A 22,954-nucleotide genomic window follows, 5' to 3' on the forward strand; every position below is an offset into this window, starting at 1 on the left:
ATACAAATATGGATGAATTGTTTGTTCTTGCCAGTTGTAGGGTTTGATAGCCTTGGCTTATTCCATACACAATCAAGTCTAGTTTTTTGCAGATATGTGGGTATCATTTTTCTCTGGATGGAATAAGAGAACCCAGTTTCCAAATTGACTGTACGGATGATGCATTTCCTGAGTGTGGAAGCCTGCTGGAGCACTGTGCTTGACCTATCAGACACAGTGTGCATTCTTATAAGTGGTCTCTGTATCATAGGTAATTACATATGATGATGTTGTTATTGAGAAAGTGGAGGAGTTTTTAGATGAGTCTTTGCAGTAAGGCATCATGCCTTGTTTCTGTGGAGGCTTCAACACATGAAGTTGCTATGTAACTACTGGCACTCACATGAGAATACTTTGAAAGGTTATATTTTGTCTGTTTCTCTAGCATTCAGGCAAACATTTAAGACCTTAAAAAACAGAGCTGAAAAATAAGTTATCCAAGAATCATAAGAAGGAAGATACCGGAAGAGTCTAAGAAGAAAATGATGTGTCACAATAGAAGTTTTGTTTTGTCTGGAAATACTATTTTTTTTTCCCCTTGAGCTAACACCTGTTCCTACAGATCTTTATAAGTGCAGCACCTCTTGCAAGAACTACTCTTGCTGTCAGTCTGATATTGCAGTTCATCTTGTTGCTCACCTTAGACTGGCCTGCTTTTTCCCCCATTGTTGGGTTTGGGGGCTGTTTTTCAGCATCATTCCAGTTCTGTACTAAGAGCAGACTGTAGATCTGCCATAGATCTTGTCTTATCTTCACTGTTATGCCAGTCATGCATGATCTGCCACACAAGTTTCTTCTAAAGTTAAGTCAGATATGACACTTTGAATCAAGAGCAATATCTATGACATACTTGAATACAGGAAGAAAAATGAAATTAGTTCTAATTTCTCTTCAGATCCTTTCTTTGTACGGGCAGGAAATAGTGTATAATATGAAAGCTGCTTTAAGGGTTGCTTTTAGTCACACAGTTGTACAACTTTCCTTTGACTTTCCTACAAGTTCCATCTTTCTTTGTCCAAGTGATAAGATCCGTTTCCTCTATTCTTATCTTACACCCCTCTCATTAATTTTTTGCCTTGACTTTAATCCTCTTAACCTGTGATAGGTTTAAGTGGTTCTTCCTGTCTGCTGCTCTCAGCTGGTATGCCTTCAAACTTAATGGTTCCAATTAATTAAATACAAGCTTGAATTTCAGAGCTGTGTATTCTTGTATTAAGCTTGTTTGACTGCAGTAGTTCTGCTTTTGTAAGAAGTATAAATGATACCTTAAATTATGCTGCACTGCAGATGACTCAACCTACTTTGCTCTCTTTTGCTGGCTCTTTTAGGAGATTTTTCAGCAAATTGAGGTTTCTGGCTTTATCTGGGTATTGTACTGGTAATTGACATGGCAGCTAATTGGAACATAGGTAGAAATATTAATGCTAGCCTTCACTTCAGTGTTGTACTTTTCTCTTGTAAATCCATTGTAAAGAAATACTGGTTGTAATGCTGTGACCTCCAAATCCTCTGAAGCACAAGGCAGGGGTGAAAAGAGGTGAAGAATGACAGAATGCTGAATGCCTCTTTAAATTGGCTCCTCACTAGCAAAAAAAGCCCACCCAAAACCTGTTACTGTAGAAAGAATAAATAGCCTGTGGAGCAAGGATGTCTATGTATTAGCTAATACATTTATCCAAGCTAAAACTTCATATTTGGTCTGGTCAGAGCACCCCATAATTATGAAGCTGACAGGTGCATCATGCAATATTGTGAACATTTGTCTTTGTGTCTCAGATATAACCTTCTCGCTAGCAAATACCTTCTGACACAATGCTGGTTCCTGCGGTGAGCTGGAGAATGCTGGGCAGGAGCCAGCTGCTGGACACATGTCAGACTTCACTTGTGCAGGATCAGAGACACTTTTCAGATGGGTGGTACACTGGGTGGGGCCATGAATAATATAGTTGTGTCTCTATAGTGTTATACATCTAGACTAATGTATTGCTGATTGGGTCTCTACACTAGGAGATAGTGCAGCTGATTTAGCTGCTTGCTTGGAAGTGGTACAGTCCAGCAGACTTGCTTGCTACTGCACAAGTCTGCCTAGATTTACTGCCTGTGAGCAGCTCCAAGCAGGAGGGCTTACAATCAGTAATGCAGTGGCTCAAAAACAAGTGACAAGGCTGCACAGATGCTTAGTTAGCTTCTGCATGGCAGCCAGCATAGATAAGATTTCAACTGCAGTTTCTGAGTGCTGCCATCCACCTTCCAGATGTCTGTGTCCCTTATTTAAAGAAAGGCTGGTGGTATGCCAGCTCAAAAAGTCTCATCAGAGAGCTGCTGCCTGCCATGCTGGGAAAGGCAAAGTTGTGTAACACTGCAGCACAGTGCTAGGGTTTACACTTAAAATGCTATAAATATGCCTTTCCCTTTGCTGCTTATAAAAGAGGTGACTGCATCAGGACCTGCCCTGTGTTTTTAGCAGAACATGTGATGGGCTGTCCCTTGAGAAGAGCTTTTCACTTGCTTCCAGCCTGGCTTGCATAGGAAGAGAATCAAGGCAATTAGTCATTCACTGACTCATGAATGGTACTTGTTTAAAGAATTGAGTAAAAATAGTAGAAACAGGCTGAAGAAAAGGGTGTTCTCACACTGTGCTAGCTTGGACATCTCTTCACATACAAATAGTATGGCTTGCTTCACAGAGCAACAAAACAATCTGCTGTGTTTCGGTAAAGATGCAAATGTTGGAATGAATAGGTGAGTTCGCAGACACTCTGTCCAGCATTATTGAAAATTGGAGTGTGTTTTGACAGTGATTAATCACAGAACCATAAGAGTTTGAGAGGGACCTTAAAGATAATCCAGTCCCAACCCCCCTGCTGTGGGCAAGGACATCTCCCACTAGGCTAGGTTGCTCAAAACCTTATCCAGCCTGGCCTTGAACACTTGCGGGAATGGGGCATCTACAGCTTCTCTGGGCAATCTGTGTCTCACCACCCTCACAGTAAAGAATCTTCTAATATCTAACCTCAATTTCCCCTCTTTCATTTTGTGCCTGTTTCTCTTTGTCCCATCTACAGTTCCTGATGATGAGTCTCTCTCCAGCTTCCATATAGGTTCCTTCAGATACTGGAAGGTTCCTATGGGGTTTCCATGCAACCTTCTCTTCACCAGACTGAACAGCCCCAACTTTCTCAGTCTGTCTGCATAGAGAAGGTGCTCCAGTTCTCTCAGCAATTTTGTGGCCTCCTCTGGACTTGCTCCAACACTTCCATGTCCTTCACTGTGCTGGGGTCACCAGAACTATATGCAGTAATCCAAGTGGGATGCCACAAGAGTGGAAGGGAGAATGATAACCCTTGACCTGTTGGCCACACTTCTTTGTATTTATCCCAGGATACATTTGGCTTTCAGAGGTGTGAGTGCTCAGTGCCAACTCCCATCGAGTTACTCATCAACCATCACCCCCAGGCCTTCTCTGCCAGGCTGCTTTCAATCACCCACTTCTCTGTGGGTGTGTCACAATCCAGGTGTAAGACCTCACACTTTGGTTTGTTGAACATCATGAGGTTTGCACAGTCCCACCTCTCCAGCCTGTCCAGATCCCTTCAGGTGGCATCCCTTCCTTCCAGAGTGTGATTGCACTACAGAGCTCAGTGTCATTAGTGAATTTACTGAAGGTGCTTTTAATCCCACTGTCAGTCAATCCCACTGATAAATTACCAGGATAAGTCTGAAGTATATCAAGCTTTCTCACAGTCAGCCTTTCCACAATTGTGCTCGTGTAAATCTGCTTCAATAAAATAAGAATTACTTGCCCAGTGAAGTTAAATTTCAAGGGGTGAGATTGAACAAAATATTGAAGATGTCATAGGCTAATTAAATTCTTACTAAAAGAGACAATATTTTGGACCCTGAATCCTGGCAAGTAAAGGGGGGTGCCCAGAATTACAACCCTCTACATATGTAATTGGAGGACTTCCACAAGAGAAGCCAGTAATGTACCATGATACTTTGTATAAGCTGTCTGAAATAGTCACTCCACTGCTCCAGCAAAACCAATTGTTTTTACAAATGGAAAGAGATGGAAAATTGCATTATCTGAGGCGGACAGAAACTGTTTCTAGAATAGTTATGCTCATATGAGAGCTTTAGCAGTTCAGGTACCGGCATGCTCAGTTATGCGTACAGTAGGATATTCCAAGTCCCAGCTTCTACTCTGAAGCAAAGACCTAATGGAAGATGCATGATTTGGTTTAAACTTTAGATGTGGTATCCCCAAGTATCTCTGGCTCCTTCAGCAAATATCAGGCTGCACAGGGAAACTTAAGTTTCACACGTTTGGAGTTATTCCTGTTTTGTCTAAATGGGGAAGTCAGTGTGTTTGTGCAGAGCTAAATAAGAACTGAGTCATCTGTTTCTGCCTGGAAAATAGTCACACAGAGTAGCCTCTCTGCACAGCACACAATGACCCCAATCTCAAACCTGTGTACAGTCTGTAAGCAGCCTGAAGGCATCAGAGCCAAGAGTACAATCTTTACACAAAGCCTTTAGCCATGGCAGAAACCTCCTAACATATGGCTTGTCACAGTCTGTGATATAGTCCATCTTAATCTTTTTGTCTCCTAAAATCAGGCCTGATCCTGGAGTAAAGGTTAAATTGAGGGTGGAATCTTGTAATATTTCAGCATGGGAATTCCTGGGAAAATAAATAAACCTCAATATGACGTCAGCTTTCTCTCATAGGAATATGAAATTGCTTTATTGTTTGGCCCCAGTGTCAAAGCTCAGTGAAGCTGTTGAACCAACAACTAGCCCTGTGAAAGAGTATCAAGCAATTCTGTTTGGTGTCATGTCTTATATAGCTGCTGATAATGGCCTTCTCAGTGATGAGATAGCAGAAAAGAGCAAAAGCTGAGTCAAAATGGTCAGATTATAGAATAAATAACTTCATTGTTTCAGGATGCCACTGTTTCCAACTCAATCTCTTGCTAAATGCTGCATCTTCTGCACTTGTTGAAATGATAGCATTTTATGTAGCATCATGAAAAATCAAACTGACAATCAAAGCAGTGGAAATCGACCTGGCACTTGTTAGCTGAGTGTAGGTAGTGCTCGTGTAATCTGCCCCTTTGCCTGCTTTGGTTTGGGGGGGATGACTAGCCAACAATCTCAGCTTTATGAACATTGCAGATAAAATATTACAGATAAATATTTAATAGCATCTTGCTGTTAAAAGACATTCTGGTAAAAGGAAATCTAGTCTATAGTAGAGGAAGTCTTCCATTGAGAACAACAGATTTAGTAGTGCCCCAGATAACTAAATTAGGAAATGTGTACAAGATATGATTTAGCGTGAAACAAGAATGGGTTGGTGTCTGTCAAACCAGTCTCTGATTGTGTAAGCTAGCCTTACTTCTTGACTCATCATTGCTCTGCTGAATTTTGGCTCTGTCTTCTTTTTTTTTTTTTTTTTTTTTTGTTTAGACACTTCATGTCCTTCTCATGAGATCTAGTTAATTCTTCATGTTCAGATCTTAATGATTTGAATTCCTTATGAAACAGTGCAGGTAGTGTGGGATATAAGGGGTTTTCTTCTGTTACTGTTGATATGGCCACTGCAGCACCAAGGGATTTTTCAGGACTCACAAGACTTTTCAGGACTCACAAGACTCACAGGTCTGGTCCTTCATCTTGGGTCAGAGATGTGCTCCTCCTATTCTCTGAAACCACAACAGATATCAATAAACACTGATACAGTGTTGCTGGGAAATAAAGCAATAACTGGGTTTAAAGTACCAGGCTAGCACCCAGCTCTGCCACAAGAAACTATTTAGACCATAAGTCTTAAATAGCAGTGTTGGCCCTATATTCATTTTTACATCACCACATAGTTGATAGTGCAGTGGGACTGGCCATAATGCTGTTTTACATGTTGTGAGCTGGATGATGCTGAGGTGCTTTAAACGTGGCTGCTGGTACTGGCTGCTGACCTCTACTGAACATGCTATCCAGCACATAGTGTTTAATACTGCATGCACATACTGCCTGCACTGCGTGCAGGCTTAATGTGGAAGAGGAGAGTCCGTTAAATGAATTGTATAATGCATGATACACCAGAAGCAGGAAAGGGCATTTTGTGGGATTAGATACAACCACTTAACCTGGTAGTGGCCTGTAGTTCATGTCCATGTTCAGTGTGTTGAGCAGTCAGCAGGAGCACTGTGGGGAGCCTGCTTGTGCCCCTTAAGAAGGAAAGTGAGGAGAGTCCTTGTGCTGTCTGCAAGTCTGCTAGGGCAGGTGGGTGATCTATAAGAGACCTTGGTAGTACCTGCACAGTCAATAGGAGCTTATCTGTGGGTTGGCTGTAGCAGATAATTACAAATAACAGCAAAATAATTTCAAAACTCAAACCACTTCCTTTGTATCTGAACTTAAATACAATTTGCTAAAGATCCTTGCCCTCACTAATGCAGAGTTCTAGAAAGGCTGGCATTAAGCATGCAATGTTTTGAAATAAAAGTAATTTCTAAATGGCACTTCCAGGAACACCAAGCAGCTGCAATTTATGCTGGCCATTATAAAAGCTGCTGGCTCCCCATTATCCTGAAATCAGATCAGTTGTGATCCTGGTGTCTTTCCGGGAAATGTGCATGCTTTCCCCATGGCCTGTCTGCACTGAGTAGGTAGGATGGATTCAACTTTCCTTCAGTTTCTGCCTAAAAATCGGGGATCTCAGTTTTGTCAGCTTGAAATGACTGTAAAAAATCAGTGTCAGGCTCCTGAAGTGTCATTATAGCTAGGCTGGAACAAGGACTGAGGCTGGAGGGCAGTCTTTCTTGTGTTAGTCCCACTGGCCTCACTATTAATGATCCAGACCGGGATGCTTCACCACCTGGGCACATGCTGGCTCACGTTCAGCCATTGTCAACCAGCTCCCCTAGGTCCTTTCCTGCCAGGCAGCTTTCCAGCCTCTCTACCCCAAGCCTGGAGTGCTTGGAGTAGTTGTGACACAAGTTTAGGTGTTGAGTCAAGTGTGTGGCAAGATCTCAAGAAACAAAGTTGCTGTAATAGTTATTTATAGTGACTGAATCAGTAAATAATTCAGTTGTTGTCAGAAATATTAGGTTTATATTTTCAGTCACATAAGGTATAGCGAGACTGTATTTTTTTGGCATACATAGCAGAACGTGTGCTTTTGTCTTTTCCAACTTAACAAACCTGAAGTGCAGTCTCTGTTGAAGATGCAGAGAAGCAGTAAAATAGGAAACAAAGTGACTTCACTGATAGCAATATTCTTAAAATATATGCTATGGTGTAATTTGTACATTGAAGGTTTTGTGGTGGCTGTAAATGTCTGTAAAGGGATGTATCTTCTGTCAGGCTGGACTATTTAGAAGAGTTTATTATTTTTCTAGGGACTATAAGCATGACTAGTTACAAACTGGGGAAGGGACGAATATATTGATTGTGACTGGTCTTCACCAGCTATCTATTGAGTATCTTCAGTGATGTCAGGGAGCCATGGCATGCAGCTGGCTAAAATCAACACCAAAACAGGATTATTTCTGTTCTGTTTAAACTCAGTTTGAGGAGTCAGGAACACGGTAAATGCGGTAACTGTTCGGAACTTGAAGCGGGGAACTGAGCTACATATTTAGTTTACTATTACTAGCATATTTAGTCCTCCTAAACTAGTTTGTGTGGCTGTAACTGAGCTAACAAAAGCTCCCTGGAAACTCTGCCACTCTCTAGTATCTAGCAGCCTGGCTGTGTTTAACAGATTTTTTTGCCTTATATCAGTGCAATTGTAGGGAAGAACTATTCTGTGAGCTCTATTTAAAATTAGGTTGATTGCTTAATTTGGTCTTTTTTTTTTTTTTTTTTTTTTTTTTAGCATGTTTGGAATCAGGCTTTCATTGGGGAAAAAGATGACCTGTAATTGTGGCTGTTGCTGCATCTTTGCAAGCAGTCTTGCAGCTTGTCTTGGAAATTCTTGGCTTGCTTAACCCACACAGAAACTCAAATACCATTCAGTGAGAGCAGAGTAGGCTTATGTAACTTTCCATGGTTTCTCTTGCAGAAGAGATGAGGTAATTCTCTCAGACCTGTTTGTAATGGCCTCGAAAAGTGTTTGGTTTCACTTTCAGATTCTGGATGATCTCACTAGGGAACCTGACAGTGGTGCTCTTTTTGTTTGGGAAAAAATCCCTGCGGTAATTTGAGGTTTTCTGTTTTGGGAGCTTTTGATTTTGAAATCAGGTTTGTAGAGAAGCCTCATTTGCTTTATGTTCCAGTACAGAATCTCAGTGTGCTAAAGAGCTACAGACTAGTTAGAAATAGCTGATTACCATTTAATATGACTGCTTTCTCTAAATATGTGATGTATTACAAGGGAAGCTAGGTTCTTAGGTGTCTGCATGTGGAAGGAAAGATTTCTCTTATTTCTCCAGTTGCGTTTTTCTGATCCTAGAGCTCAGGAGAATCCTTCATGTGACACAATACTGCATTCCATAGTGATAGTTATTGTAGGTAGGTAGTCCTTCTCTAATAAAGAACTGTGTTTGTCGAACAGGATTTAGAAATTTGGAAAAGTTTTTCCAAATCCTGTGGATCCAGGATCTACAGCGTCTGCATCACATACAGGGACATACTGGTGCCTCAGGCTCAGCTTCTGGAGTGGTCTTGCTGAGACAAACCCTCAGAATCAGACAATTTGAAAGCAGAGGGGATTTACTGGGAGGAATGAGACTGCACTCCTTGAACATCTGTATGGGCTATAAGCATGGCAGTGCTGGTAATCTACTGGCACAAGGCTTTTTGTTTTGGTCGCCTGGAAGCTGTGGCTGTGTAGAAGACAGATTTTGCTAAGACATCTTGTAGGTAGCTCAACCCGGAGTCTCTTGCATTTTTAGGTCCTTTTGCTGTTTTGTGTCTTAGATCTCACAAAACTGTGTGTACACACAGGAATGGGCTTTCTTGGGAAAACCCCGGTGTCTGGAGGAGTCTGCAGCTATATGATGCAAGCAATTGAGTTGGAGTGAATGTGACCTGCCCTGGGCAGATCTCTACTCACTGTGCAGCGTGTTGTGGACCCAGGCATGTCGTTGCTGCAGCAGTGTGTGGTGACAAGAGCCATTCACTCACTGCTCTTGGAGCAATGGCATTTATGCAACTGGCCTTAAACTATGGGATTGTTTAAGTGGATCATAAATCTCTTGGCTGGGAGTGTGCTGTGACAAATGACTGTGGGGTGAGGACTCAGTGCTGCTGTAATATGCCGAAACACAGTCATGAGTAGGCATCTACAGACTATAAGGCCATGTGAACTGGTGAATTTCTTTCATAAAGGTGAATAGGAAACCTTATTTTCTTGACTATCTGACACTCTTGACCTCATAAAATTTGGGTTGTAGGGCAAAGGTATGTGCTGATAAGTAGAACTGTAGCCAGGTACTTAACAGTTCTGTAATCCATTTATTTGGTTGTCTGCTTCTATATACTATGGAATAAAGCTTTCCAAAGTTTCTCTGGTTGAGCAAGTAGCATGGTTAGGTACTTAAGTGGAGGAGAGTGACCTGGAATTCTGCTCCTACCATGTTGTCCTAGGGTGACTAGGTTTCCTCCTAAATTTGTCTCAAACCAGGATAAATATGAATCTTGCTTTTGGGATCTCTTCTTGCATTCTTGCAAATGAACCTGACTGTGCTTGAAGGACCAGAAGATGCTTCTTTGGAGATCCCTTGCTGGACTGGCAGTAGGAGTTTTTAGTGGGTTGAACAGCTCCAAGGAAAGGCTTTGTGCTCCACAGCACAGCAAGCAGTGTGCCAGTCCACCTTCCAAAGAGAAGTATTTTCAACACTTGACCAGTCATATTCAGACTACTGTGAATGGCAGGACAGCACAGAAAAGTTAATTTCCAGTGCCAGGATCTCTGCATCCTTCCCACAACTGACTCAACTTAGAGTTGTGCCCCACAGATGGATGTTGACTGCAAGATGTTTGCTGTCATTAGCCATCAATATTCCTCAGGGCACACTGATTTATTAAACAGACACTGATGATGTTGAGACTTCAAAAATGCCTGTGGTGGCAAAACATGTAGTATTAGAAATATAGGTGGATGGACCAGCTTAACTTTCAAAGAAAGACAAAATAACTAGAGCAAGTTATGTAATTTTTTTTTTTTTTTATCATGGGAAGAATAATTTTAAGTATTTTTACAGGCAAATATAAAACAGGTCTTTTCAGCTTAGTAAACATCTTTTAGTCTGCTTTTGAACTCAAAGAGCAGTGCTCTCTCAAGTTACATATTTTCCAGTGTATTTAACAACAACTGTTGAATAGTGCTTCTTGAATTAGGACATGGTAAATGCATTTTGGCTTGCTTTCTGAGCATTACCAGCCCAGGTGTTTTGATTTTTCTTGTTCAGTTAGTGTTTTGCTCATAAGAAATTGCATAGAGTTACACTGTTGGGCCACTTGGGCACTCGTTTATAAAATGAGCAATTTAGTAGCCTTAATGATTTTTTTTCCCCCAATCTTTTCACTGTAGTTGTTGCTTGTTGGTCTTTTTTGTTCTGTTTCATAGCTAAATTACTCTGCTTTTTTTCAGGCTCACATTAAATTTCCTATTGACTATCCATATTCACCACCTACCTTCAGATTCCTGACCAAAATGTGGCACCCCAACATTTATGAGGTAAGGTGTTTTTTAAATAATTTTTTTCTGGGGTGTGTGAGAGAGCATCCTGCTTCCTTAAATTCAGTACATGTATGGGCTACTTTCAGAGGGTAGTCAAGGCTGTGGACTGTCAGCAGTTGGATCAAAATAGAACTACACAGCAGGTCCAGAAGAGGAATGATTCTATATAGAGGCAATTGGTTCAATATCACCCAGTTCCATAGAGTTGTATTTGAAGGCTGAAGGCTTGTTTTGATTCAAAACTTGACTTTTAGTGGAGGTCAGCCAAATCCTAGCTGGACTTTTGGGTATCCTAGAAGAATGTCAACCTGCTAAGGAGCACGGCCTCTATAGTTTTGGGAGCTAAAGGATTTCAAAATGTTCCTTTTGGTGCAGGTCTCTCACCTTATCACAGGCTTTCTTATGTGAGGTTCTGCAGACTTCCTTTGAACCTGCCTGAAAACTGGAATGTCATTCTCTTACATCCCTGAACAAATCGAGGCTTCATTTGATGGCTTGGGCTTGGAAAGTCCTTTCTGATACGTTCTTGCTGCCAAATGCCCAGCTTGGAATGTGTGTGCTTCAAATATCATGGTGAGATCTGCATTGATGGCTTAGTAATAAATGGCTAGAAACCTTGCCAAACTTCAGTGCAGAACAGAATAGTAACCCACTTTAATTATTGACTGCTTAGGGGATTGCCCTAAATCCAGGGACATGCTCAGATCAGTTATCTGACAGTTTTCTGATGTGGGTTTTGTACTTGGCACAGGATCTTTCCTGTATCCAAGGATGGTGTTTCTCTTGAGGCTCTATTTCAGTTACATGGAATTTTGATCTGTAAATAAAGTCAAGTTTGAAATCTTCAGATAATTGCAGACCCATACTGTCTGTATTGATTCTGTATCTGGAAGTGCTCATGCAGGAGGTGGGTGGCAAATGGTTACCAAAATGAAATGTACAAAAAACGAGCCTTGGAAAGGACCTTTCCCAGTCCTGGTGAGAAAAATTGACTAGAAACAACTGAAGGCAGCAGGAGGAACTAACCCAAAACTTGATGGGTGTATTTTGGGTTTGCTCAAACCCAAAACTTGATGGGTGTATTTTGGGTTTGCTGAGTTTACACGAGCTCTCAGCTTTGTGTTCATAGCAATACTTCTTGAATCTGAAGCAGCTTGCAGGCTGTTTTGCAAATAACATTTAAGCAATGAAGATGAGGCACTGGGATAACTCCAAATGAAACTGAGAGTATCTCACCAAAGTGTTTGAGGTTTGAGGGTTTTTCAGGAGGAGGGGGACAAAAAACCCTTAGTGCAAGGAAGATGAAAGAAAATAGAAGTTTACAGAATCTGCTGGTAGGACCAGATGAAGAGGCTGGGGCTGACGTTCCAGTTCTGAGCAATGAGACTTGAGCAATGTGTGTTTTTCCTATCTCTGGTTTACTTGGGTCATCTAATTGAATTTTGATAAAACTGCATTCACTTGCTCTTTATTTTTAATGCATAACAGTTCTCAGTCCTGATAGAAATGGAGGCTATATCTCAATGGTAGATAAATATCCCATTCTCCTTGTTCAGGTCTTCCAAAACTGCATGTAGGGAAAGGCTTGGCCCCTGACTGTCCTGATCCCTAAGACTTTCTGCTGACCTCATTAGGTCCCATTATACCTTTACCCTTCCAGATTCTTAATGCAGTGCAGTTCCCAAACATGTAACGCTGATTGTGGTAAGACAAAAATTTCTCCCATTGTTGCTTCCCTCTGTCTTCATTTTGTCAAATATGTGTTTGTCCACATGCTGCTGACCTGATTGCTTTAGGAAGTTTTCCCAAGTGCTGAGATTCTTTCTCTGGGTCACTAGCATTGCATTCTTCCAGGAAAAGGTTAAAGGAAAAACTAATGGAAATTATTAGTGATAGCAGAGTAAACTGAGCATAATCTAATATTAGTAAAGTTAACTTCAGGTTGGAGTGATACCAAAAAAATTTCAAGATTTCACAAGCCTTTTGGGGTCCTAAAAGGGAAACAGCCTTCTTAAATCAAACTGTTCCAGCAATGTAAGTATGTGCTTTGGAATTCAGCAGCTCCAGGTGCTGCCTCGCTATGTTCTTGACTAAAACCTGCTTCAAAGTGACAAGGGCCTGCTAGATTAGCATACCTGGAATGAATAGTGCACCACTGAAATCTGGATACGGATCACAACACCCCCCCAGGTGGGCCGCTGCTATATGTAGCTGTAATCACTGGCCTGGGCTCAAAGGCACAGATGCTGTTGCTGTGAGCAGCCCTGCTCTGTGCTCTGAGCAGTGTTGGAAGAACGTGAGACCAGGTGTGTGGGAAGCTGTCAGCCTGGAGTCCTGACAGAGCTGATCCTGTCATCAGCCTGTGCCCTGGACTGGGGTGACAAGCATGAATGCTGCCCCACAGCTGGCTGCAACAGAGAGCAAAGCCTATGGGGCCTGGACAGGCAAATATCAGCTGGCTGGCCTCAGGCCTCATCTGCACCTTCACCTCATCTTGCACTAAGACACATTTGAGTCCCTGGCGTCTGTCTCAGTGGAGGATATTAGCTGGGCTGGATACTACTCCAGCCCTCCTACAAAGCAGTTGTGTCAGAGTGCTGTGGCTGATGGAGAATTGGGTTGACAGCTTTCCTAAATAGGCATTATGAAACTTTAAATCTATATTCAGGCCATAACACTGGTGAGTAGAACGCATATTGAGGATTATGTGGCTGTATGGCTTCCATATGCTGCCAGAATATTCTTGCTTTTCCATGCAGCATGGGATTTTCGCTGAAACCTTCAGAGAGCATCTCCTGCTTTTTCGTCCGGTATTTTGAACAGCTGTGTCCTAGGGGAGCTTTGTAAGCCTGCCCCACAACATCTGTTCAAGATCCTTGTGTCCTGGGAGACGCAATGTTTTCATACCTTTGCTAGTAGACAGTGATTAAACCCTTCAATTCAAAAATTTCCTGTAGCAGGCTTAAGCTACCAGTGGGAATACAAATTTTCTTTAACCCTACTTGGGGTCTCCTGTGATTAAACCTTATGTCACTGTGACAGTAGTACTTGCTATCTGGAGACCAATTCAGTCTTATATTACATTATTACTATTTTTGCTTACTTCAGTGCATTCTTTAAACCTCTTGATTTTATATTGGAGTTTTTTGCCAGTTTGCAGACTAACCCTTGGGTATAAAGTAAATCCAGGAAGAATTCAGGACCATTTCCAGCCCTTGCTGTTTTTTGCTGGCACTTGGATGTTCATATCAACAAGGTTAAGCTGATCAGAAGACAGCCAAAGTGGTGGATTTGAGTCATCATGCCTCAGCCTCCAGACAAGCTATTCTCAGTGCTTTTTTCTGTCTTGCAGAATGGAGATGTATGTATTTCAATTCTTCACCCACCTGTAGATGACCCACAAAGTGGAGAGCTGCCATCAGAGAGGTGGAACCCTACCCAAAATGTCAGGTAACTGAATATGTTTTACAGTGGTGACCTCAAAGGCCTGCCATCTCTGCAAGACCAAAGGCCTGTGGTGGGAGAGGTTTGGGAGGGAATTTAAGGTTTTGTGGGGCTTAGGGCTTGAATCAGTGGGAACCAGACTTACCAGCCTGTCTGAACAGTCTGTCTGTTCATATGTACTGGTCTGCTGTGTTGTCATCCTGGGCTGACAGTGCAGAGCTCCCTGTTCACAGGGTTTCATACTCAGAAGGCAAATTATCTCAAATGTTGAAGCCTATCTCAGTCGCTGTTATCTTCTTCAAAGTACCACTGGTGGAAAAGTATGTGTAATGGGTTCCAGGTGCCCACCAAACTGCTCTATTACTCCCATTCCTAGTGGGACAGAAGAGAGAAAAATAATGTAGAAAACAACTTCCATGTTTGAGATAAGACAAGTTACTAAAGCAATAGCAAAAGCTTGTGCACATAAGCAAAGGTGGAAAAAATTAATCTCTACTTACCATTGGTGAGCAATGTTCAGCCACTTCCTAGGAAGCAGGGCTTCAGCACACATAGCAGTTGCTCCAGAAGGCAAACATTGTGATATAACAAATGTCCCTCATTTGTCCTCTTTCACTTAGCTGAGCTGATGTTACATGGTATGGTGTATCCCTTTGGTTAATTTGGACCAGTTGGCCTGGTTGTGTCCCATCTTAGGATCTTGCCACCTCTCAGCTCCTTGATGGGGGAGTGGGGAATGTTGGAGACAGTGCTGATGCTGTGCCAGCACTGCTCAGCAGTAGCTAAAACACTTGCGTGTTATCATCCCTTTCTAACTTTGAATGGAAAGCACTTAGGGCTGTTAAGGGAAAATGAGCTACAGCTCAGCAAATTCAATACAATCTCCACTTTTTATTCCATACCATTTGTGTCATGTTTAGATCCCACATAATTTATTTTTCTTCCAACTGTTTCACTGTATTTCTTTCTTATTACTGGAATCCCTTCTTACCCACACATAAACCCAAACTACATCCTTGAACCATCTCTATACCAAACATACATCTTCATTAATCTGTCCTTTCACAGATGGATATTATTCTCCTGTTTCATGGCTTCCTCCACCCCTCCAGATCTGTGACTTATGCTCTACTCCATGAGGATAGGTGATCAGGACAGGAGAAGCAGCACACTTAATTGTTTGGTCACCAGCCTTGATTGTTGGCTCACATCATCATTACATTCTCCTTGCTCCTCACAAAAATCATTCTTTGTCAGGTCATGACATTCCTGCTCCTTTACTTCCGGCAACATAAAACTCACACAGTTTGTTTTTCCCCCAAGTTTAAGTCTCCTTGAGGTACACACTGGGTCTCCCCATCCTTCCACGTTACCTGCCAAGTACACCTAGATCCTTGCGTAAAGACAATTCCACTAATGTGCTTTCCTTTTCTCATGGGCAGAGAATCCATGCTGATTTCCCCAGCCACTTTCCTGTGTGTAGTGCAGGGACCTTATATCCTCCCACAGTGTCTGTGGGCTTAGTTTGGGCAGGATTAGTGCAGTTAGCATATCCCCTAGCATTGACCAGCCAAGTGGCTTCTGCAGAATTTGCATCCCAGTGCTTCCATGTCCCATTACCTAAAGCTCTTAACAGTCTTCAGCATTTCTCAGTCTTTCTGGAGGCTTGTGGGTGGTAAGGGATGTGATGTATTCACTTAATGTTTCTTTGCTCAAGAGTTTATGAGATTATTTTGAAAATTAGTCACATTTTCTGATTCAGTTCTCTCTGGGGTACCATGTCACCACAAAATGTGTCTCTTGAGACCTGAGATCATGTTCCAAGCATGGTACATTTCTAGCCAGTTGTTGCCTCTGCCATAGTGAGTATGTAGCTCTTGGTCCAGGGATATTTCACTTGTGTGGCTCGCTTGATGGCACCACATCTTTCACATTCATGGATAACCTGTGTAATGGCTTCTATGGTCTGGTCCACCTCTCAGTCATGGGCCCATCTGTGTGTTGCACCCCTTCCTAGATGTCCTGAAGTGGCCTGGGGCTACAAGTAGTTCTCCCTTTTGCTCCCAGCCTTAGTCTACCTGAATTATTCCAATCTTCACAACCTTACTTATCTGTTCATTGTTCTGGTGTTCTTCTGCAGCAGGTAAGGGCCAGGAGACGTCACTCACCAAACACCATCACGGACAAAACAGGCTAGAATTAGAGACATTAATTAAATTTGTTACCAACAAAATCAGAGCAGGATAATAAGTAAAATAAGACCTTAAATAAGAAAAAATAAACCCCCCCCCTCCTTCCCAAGTCTATCTCCTACCACAGCAGTGTATGGGGGTAGTGGAATGGGGGTTATAGTCAGCTCATCAGACATTGTTTCTCCCGCTGCTAAGGATGAGGAGTGTTCCCCTGCTGCACCATGATGTCCCTCCCATAGCGTGCCAGATCTGCATGAACTCTGCCAGCATGAGTCCACCCCATGGGCAGTAGTCTTCCCCAGACTGCTGCAGAGTGGGTCACACTTCCACAGGCTGCAGTCCTTCAAGGACAAGCTGCTCTAGTGAGAGATACTCTCTCCATAGGTCTCCCACAGGATCACAGCCTCCTCTCAGGCATCCCCCTGCTCCAGCCTGGGCTCCCCCAGGGGCTGCAGGTGGATCTCTGCTCCCCCATGCCCTGCCTGGGCTGTCGGGGCGCAGCTGCCTCACCATCGTCTTGACCACAGGCTGCAGGGGAATCTCTGCTCCAATACGTGGAGCAGCTCCTGCCTCTTCTTCTACACCAATCTGAGTGTCTGCAGGGTTGTTCCTCTCACATGTTCTCACTCTACTCTTCTCTGAACATAGTTAAAACTTCTTAAGTATGTTTTCACAGAGACATTATTGCCCTTTCCAATTGGCACAGACTTGACCAGCGGCACACGTGTCCTTGGAGCTGCCAACGTCTGCCAGGCACAGAGGAGCTTCTAGCAGCTTCTCACAGAAGCCATCCTTGTAGCCCTCTGGCTACCAAAGCTTGGCCCTGCAAACCCAATACAGGATTTTGAGTATTCTGACCAGCAGAAGTGACTTTGCAGAGTTCTGCCTTTTGTTTGCCTTCCTTTGTTTGTCTGTCTCCTGTCCTACTGAGTGGTGTTGGGAGCAGCTGTTGGTTTTCTTCCTGAGAAAAATACAAAGGATCACTAAGCACCAGAGACATTCAAGGCCTAACCTGTCCATGTTTTTGAAACGGCAGCTGAATTTCATTCTCATTACAAGACAGTCAAACAAAGAACCAACTAGGTGACAAGCCTTAACTCACAGTTAGGAAACAGCTTTGGGCATTAATTACTTATATCATATGTACATTTTGAGTATTTCATTATATTCAACCGTAGAGACTGACACGGAACTTCTCATGGTGTTTGTTCTCTAATTTCTGCTCTCCCTCACCACAGTTGTAGTTTTCAGTGCTATAGCTCTTGAATCATCTTGGGCTTAAGGTGACAGGTCAAAATATTCCTCAGCAAATAAATGTATCAGCAAATGAAAATAAAACTGGTCCTTTACTTCTAACCATCACTAGTTGGGCAGAGTGCCAGCAGAAGTGCATCCTGCTGGGGTCCCATCTGGCTTGGGAAAGCTTCAGAGTGTCAGACAGGAGGCAGAGGGGCTGAAAATGTGGGAGGGAGCTGCTCCTCTGCTGCTGAATTCTGTAAATCTTGCCAAATGTTGACTATTTCTCCACAGATGAACGGGTTTGAAGTGTCTGAAGGGGAAAATTCATTCTTCAACTGTGAGAGTTCACATGTGCTTCTTCTAAGAGTGTCAAGCAGGCTCATTTATTTTTTTAAACACAATCAATATGGACTTTCCTGTCACTGGGAGCTAGGTAATGCAGGCATAAGTAAACACAGCAAAACCCAGCAAGATGTGAAGGAATGCAGCTCTGATCTGTTTGGGAGAGAATACTGCTTCCTATGTCCCATGGAGCTGAGTGAGTGGTAGAAGGGTCAGGGCTGGGGCTCTCTGAGCATTTTAGTTGTCCTTCTCCACATCCCCTCTGCCTCCCCTACGCTTGAACTCAAGGTACTGGTACACCTGTATCTCCTGCGGATAGGTGGTGTACTGTCTGCCTATTGCTTTGTTTCTTGAGGATTGCCATTTTTCTTGGGTTTTTTTGCCGCCTAAGATTTGGGCAGATTTCACAAATGGCTTGACGCAGTAACGTGACTGTCAGTGCAGCCTAGGCTAAAACGTTTACCTTTATACCAGAAGGCAAAAATGCACTTGGACCAATCTATACCTACCTCCTGAGGTAGCTCTAAAAAGGCTACAAGGTAGATAGCAGCTGGAATGAAAAAAATAATTCCTTTTTCAACAAGGAATATAATAGGATGTGCTGGTTGGGAGCACCAGCCAGTCTATGTCATGTCTCTTTGGGAAGAAATTGATCTGTGTCTGAGCCTTCTTACGCTGATACAGGAGAAAAAACGAGAACAGGTCTGTTTCCTTGAGCCTCTGCTGGCTGCTCTTCCATGCTACAGCAGCCTTGTCTGAAGGGGAGACAGATCCCTGACAATATTCCAGAGACTCAGCCTGTATCCAGCCCATGCAGTTTGCATCTGGCGCTGAGGTTTTCAGTCCCACATGGTTGAGCTTTTTTAGAGGTTTTAGTCCTGTCAGATCCCCCATGCTGGGGTGCCTTTCTATTACTGTACCTTGTTCAGGGCAGCCAGGTTTGAGTTGTAGGACGCTGTCCAGCTTTAAAGATATCAGCAGTGCTGGAGCTGGTCTGTTGTGCTGCATGGGAAGGAAGAGCTCGGAGAGCTTCACTGCTGATACAGTTGTCTTGGTGTATTTAAGTAGCTTTGCAGTAACTTTGGTGTCTGGACACCATAGTGAAAATTGGCTTTTCTTCACTGTTGATGGAAGTGTGGTAGAGCAGATGCTAAATCCAGATATGAATTCCTGTCCTTGACCTTCCCTAGACTTTGTTTGCTCTACGTGAAAGCCGCTGCATGATGCTGGAACTGACATGCTGGCCTGTTCGCAGAGAATCAAAGGCTCTTAAATGAATTCTTGAGATGAAGTAGAAAATGATCTCTTATGCTCATCATTCCAATCCAGTGAGACAGTTTATTCCAGAGCTGCTGTTCTCTTTTCGTACAGAATTCTATAATTTAGAAAATGAATTGTATAAGCCTCTCTTGATAGCTGTGCTGAACAGTCTGTTCAGATACAAGTGTTTATTTTCAAATCTTTCAAAATACTCAGTATCCAAATGACCAAGCATTTCCTGGAATTGTACCCAGATACATGATCTGGTAGATGTGCTCTGAACATGCCCCTGAATCAGTGCAAACAGAGCTGCGGCTCCCAGTCTCCTTTAAGGTCTGCAAAGTGGCTGTTAGGTAGTGCTGTGTTTCAAGAGCTTGTCCCTATCCCTTGTTTGTCCCTTCCGCTGGAAAGGGAAGCTGTTGCTGGCAAGACCACTGGGATGAGTGATGCTGTCATGGTGGCAGCTACAGCAGGTGGCTGGCTATGAGTGTCTGTGCTGGTTGAGACACGGTGTGAGCAGTAAAGGTGCATCTTTCAAGTGCAGGGTTCTAAGAACTGCGGGAGAAAGCTTTGGGCAAGAGGATGGTGTTTCAGCTGGTAAATGCCAGCAGAACAGGGCACCTGGCTGGAAATCCCAGAAGACTGTCTGCCTGCCTGCCTGCCTGCCAGGGGTTACATGATTGGCTCATGTTGGCTCTGCTGAGTACCAGCAGCTGAATCCCACTGGGCCCTGGCACCTTGCCTGGGCATTGAAAAGACATCTACACTGTCTTTCCCTTGCTGTGCTTGAGAGCTTGAGAGCTGCTGCTGCAGCCTGAGCAGGGCACAAGCTGAGGAAAGGAGTCCTGCCCCAGCCTCAGCCTCCCAACCACCTGGCAGGGCAGGGGAAAAGTCAGTCGTACAGTAATTTCTGCTGGCCTTGGATCATAGTGGTCCTTCTCCCTCTGCAGGGCAGGCAAACAGCCTGGCTTCCTGATGGAGGCTGCAAGCCACCAGGAACAGCTCACAGAGCAGATTTCCAGCCCCACCCCATCTGTGGAAAGTGCAGACAAGCTGAATTCTGGCCTGATTGTAGCTTTCTGTGCTGCCCTGTCCCAAGCACAGACATAATGGTCTGTAGTCACATGAGGTTTGTGTTGTGTCACCTTTCCTATACCAGTGTCCATGGCCTGAGGTTCATAAATACCTCTTCTCACTTAAAAATACTGTCCTCAGCTTAAGACTTGGCTTCAAACAAGTTTGTGATGCAACACCTAAAGAAGTTGTGGATATCTAGAATCCATGAATGCGTTAGCTCTGACTCTGCCGTTGTGATTACCTCTTTCAGGACTATCTTACTGAGTGTAATCTCTTTGCTTAATGAGCCAAACACATTCTCCCCAGCCAATGTGGATGCATCAGTCATGTTCAGGAAATGGAGGGACAGTAAAGGAAAAGACAAGGAGTACGCCGAAATCATAAGGTAAGCTTTGCCAGATGTGATGCTGGGCTACCAGCATTCTGCTTTGAATCCTATCAAACAGGCTGCTTCCAGAATTTGCTGAAACCTGCATCTTGCAGCAGAATGTCATTTGGAAATTAATTTCAGTGTCTTATTCAAAGTCCATGCTTCAAGTCCCTCTAGAATTTTTCAGCATAGAGAAGCAGTGCAAACTTCTGGGGCAGGAGGACTGGGCTGATTTTTCTTTAAATAGTTTTTTTTTCAGACTAATATGTCATGATGCTCTGCAAAACCTATTGGCTAGTAGTAAATCCTAGTCAAAGTCCCTGCTTGTCGTTAAGCCCTGCATTGCTTGGGATGTGATGCAAACTGACTGCATCCTACTAATTTCTGTGCTTTATGCCTGCATGAATCATAATCTTGTCCCTCCAATACAAAGGAGCATCAGCAGGATTTGTCAAGGTCTTGCAGAGCTGAGTTGGATTAGCTGGAACCACTGCTCAGTCCTGCCCTTGAAGTCCATGGTTCATCAGGAGCTGCAGGGGCATGATGTGAGTGTGGGCCAAGGCTGCTCTGGAAGGACAGCCCGACCTGGAGCAGGACTGCTAGCATGAGGCCACATCTGCATTGTCTCTGCCAGATGGGCAGGCAGGATGTGGCCCTGGGTGGGGCCAGGGGGACTCTGTGCAGAGAATCCTTCAGCTCCCTCGGCTCCAGCAGAGACGGGTGCACTGCACACAGGGCATGGCAGAGTGATGGGTCCTGGGGGGCTGAGAGGACAGGCTGCCATCTGCTCCGCCCTGCTGGGATGCAGCAGCCAGGCCTGGCTCCAGGTGAGGGAAAACACTTGGCTTCTGTGAGCCCCAGGCTGTGCCCTGGGGCGCTGCCATGTGCCCCAGCTGCTCTGACCCTCCGGTGGGAGCTGAGAGCTGCCAAAGGCTTGTGGGAATTGCAGTTTTGAGCATGCTGTGGAAGAATTGTCAGTGGCAGAGTCCATAAATCATTCTAGGAAATCCCTGACCATCCCTACGGTGGATGGAATTTGCTTTGGCCTCTGGCAGGTCTCTAGTTCAGAGTCTGTGGGATAACTGATTTCATATGTGGCCAAGAGCATGTATGCTGCAAACCCCCTTGGCGTGCTCCCAAGCCTGGGCCTGCAGGAATGAAATCTATTTCCAGTGCTGTTTGTGGTGCGTCCTGCAAACCTCAGCTCCCATTCCCAGCTGCCAGGAGGGCTGGGCAGGGCCTGGAGAGGAGGGCGGGGAGCTGAGCCACTGGCACACGGCCCTGCTCACATCCCCTCTGTGTTTCCCCACAGGAAACAGGTTTTGGCTACCAAAGCTGAGGCAGAGAAGGATGGCGTGAAGGTCCCCACTACACTGGCAGAGTACTGCATCAAAACTAAAGTGCCTTCCAATGATAACAGTTCAGATTTGCTTTATGACGACTTGTACGATGACGACATTGACGATGAAGATGAGGAGGAGGAGGATGCCGACTGTTACGATGATGATGATTCTGGCAATGAGGAGTCGTGACCTGCTCCCTCTATGCCCCTGTACTGCCCTGCCGACTCAGGCCAGAAGGGAGCAGCGGTAACCTAGCAGCAGTCCAGCAAAAAAGTGGGGGGGGGTGTCAAAAAAAAAAAAACAAAAACACAAAAACAAAAAAAACCCAACACAAAACTTTGTCTCCTGCTGTCTCCTGTTGTATGGATCTGTTTGCTTCTTTTTTATGGACCTCTTAGAGACCCTCCACAGAATGTCTGAATTCTTGCATTCTTAACCCTTTCATCACTGTATTACAATTTCTTTTTAAAAAATAAACTCTCCTTTTCACTTCTCTACGAAATGCTCACAGCAAAACAGGTTTGCTCATGTTTAGAGTCTTGAATTAAATACAGTCCTGCATTGAGATGTTTAATGTATTTAAAGCTGGAACAAATCCATTGGAAGCCGGGTTTTTGGGAGCTCAAAGTGCTGCATTTACCGGGAAGAAAAAAAAATCCCCACAAAACAAATTGCCAAGGTTTAGCTGCTCCATTTACAATAATAGCGTGTGTACATTCGTTTAGCCTTGTGGTGGTGGCTTTTCCTTTATAAGGTGTGGGGCAGAGAGTGTAAAGCTACTGTGTGTTGAGCTTGACGGGATGTCACTGAAAGGTACAGTAATCCTTTTCAGCCTGCTAAGTAAGTTAGCAAATAGCTAGCCCCTGGAGCCCCGGAGGGCACAAGCAACTTTGTCTCTGGAAAAGGCTTGTGATATGAGCATCAAATAAACACCTAACACTTCACATTGCTCTTTTTT

At 43.8% G+C, this 22,954-nt stretch overlaps 1 protein-coding gene across 1 annotated transcript in view; it reads left to right on the forward strand.

The window, feature by feature from the left end:
• Positions 1 to 22,574, forward strand: part of UBE2R2 (ubiquitin conjugating enzyme E2 R2) — a 51,006-nt gene extending 28,432 nt beyond the window's left edge. The window contains 4 exon segments of the mRNA NM_001161820.1: positions 10,640 to 10,726; positions 14,082 to 14,179; positions 20,534 to 20,668; positions 21,966 to 22,574. Coding sequence (NP_001155292.1) covers positions 10,640 to 10,726; positions 14,082 to 14,179; positions 20,534 to 20,668; positions 21,966 to 22,185 — 540 coding nt within the window. The 3' untranslated portion in view covers positions 22,186 to 22,574.
• Positions 22,575 to 22,954: the final 380 nt, after the last annotated feature.

The sequence above is a fragment of the Taeniopygia guttata genome, chromosome Z (genome assembly GCF_048771995.1).
Source record: "Taeniopygia guttata chromosome Z, bTaeGut7.mat, whole genome shotgun sequence".
NCBI classification, from domain to species: domain Eukaryota; kingdom Metazoa; phylum Chordata; class Aves; order Passeriformes; family Estrildidae; genus Taeniopygia; species Taeniopygia guttata.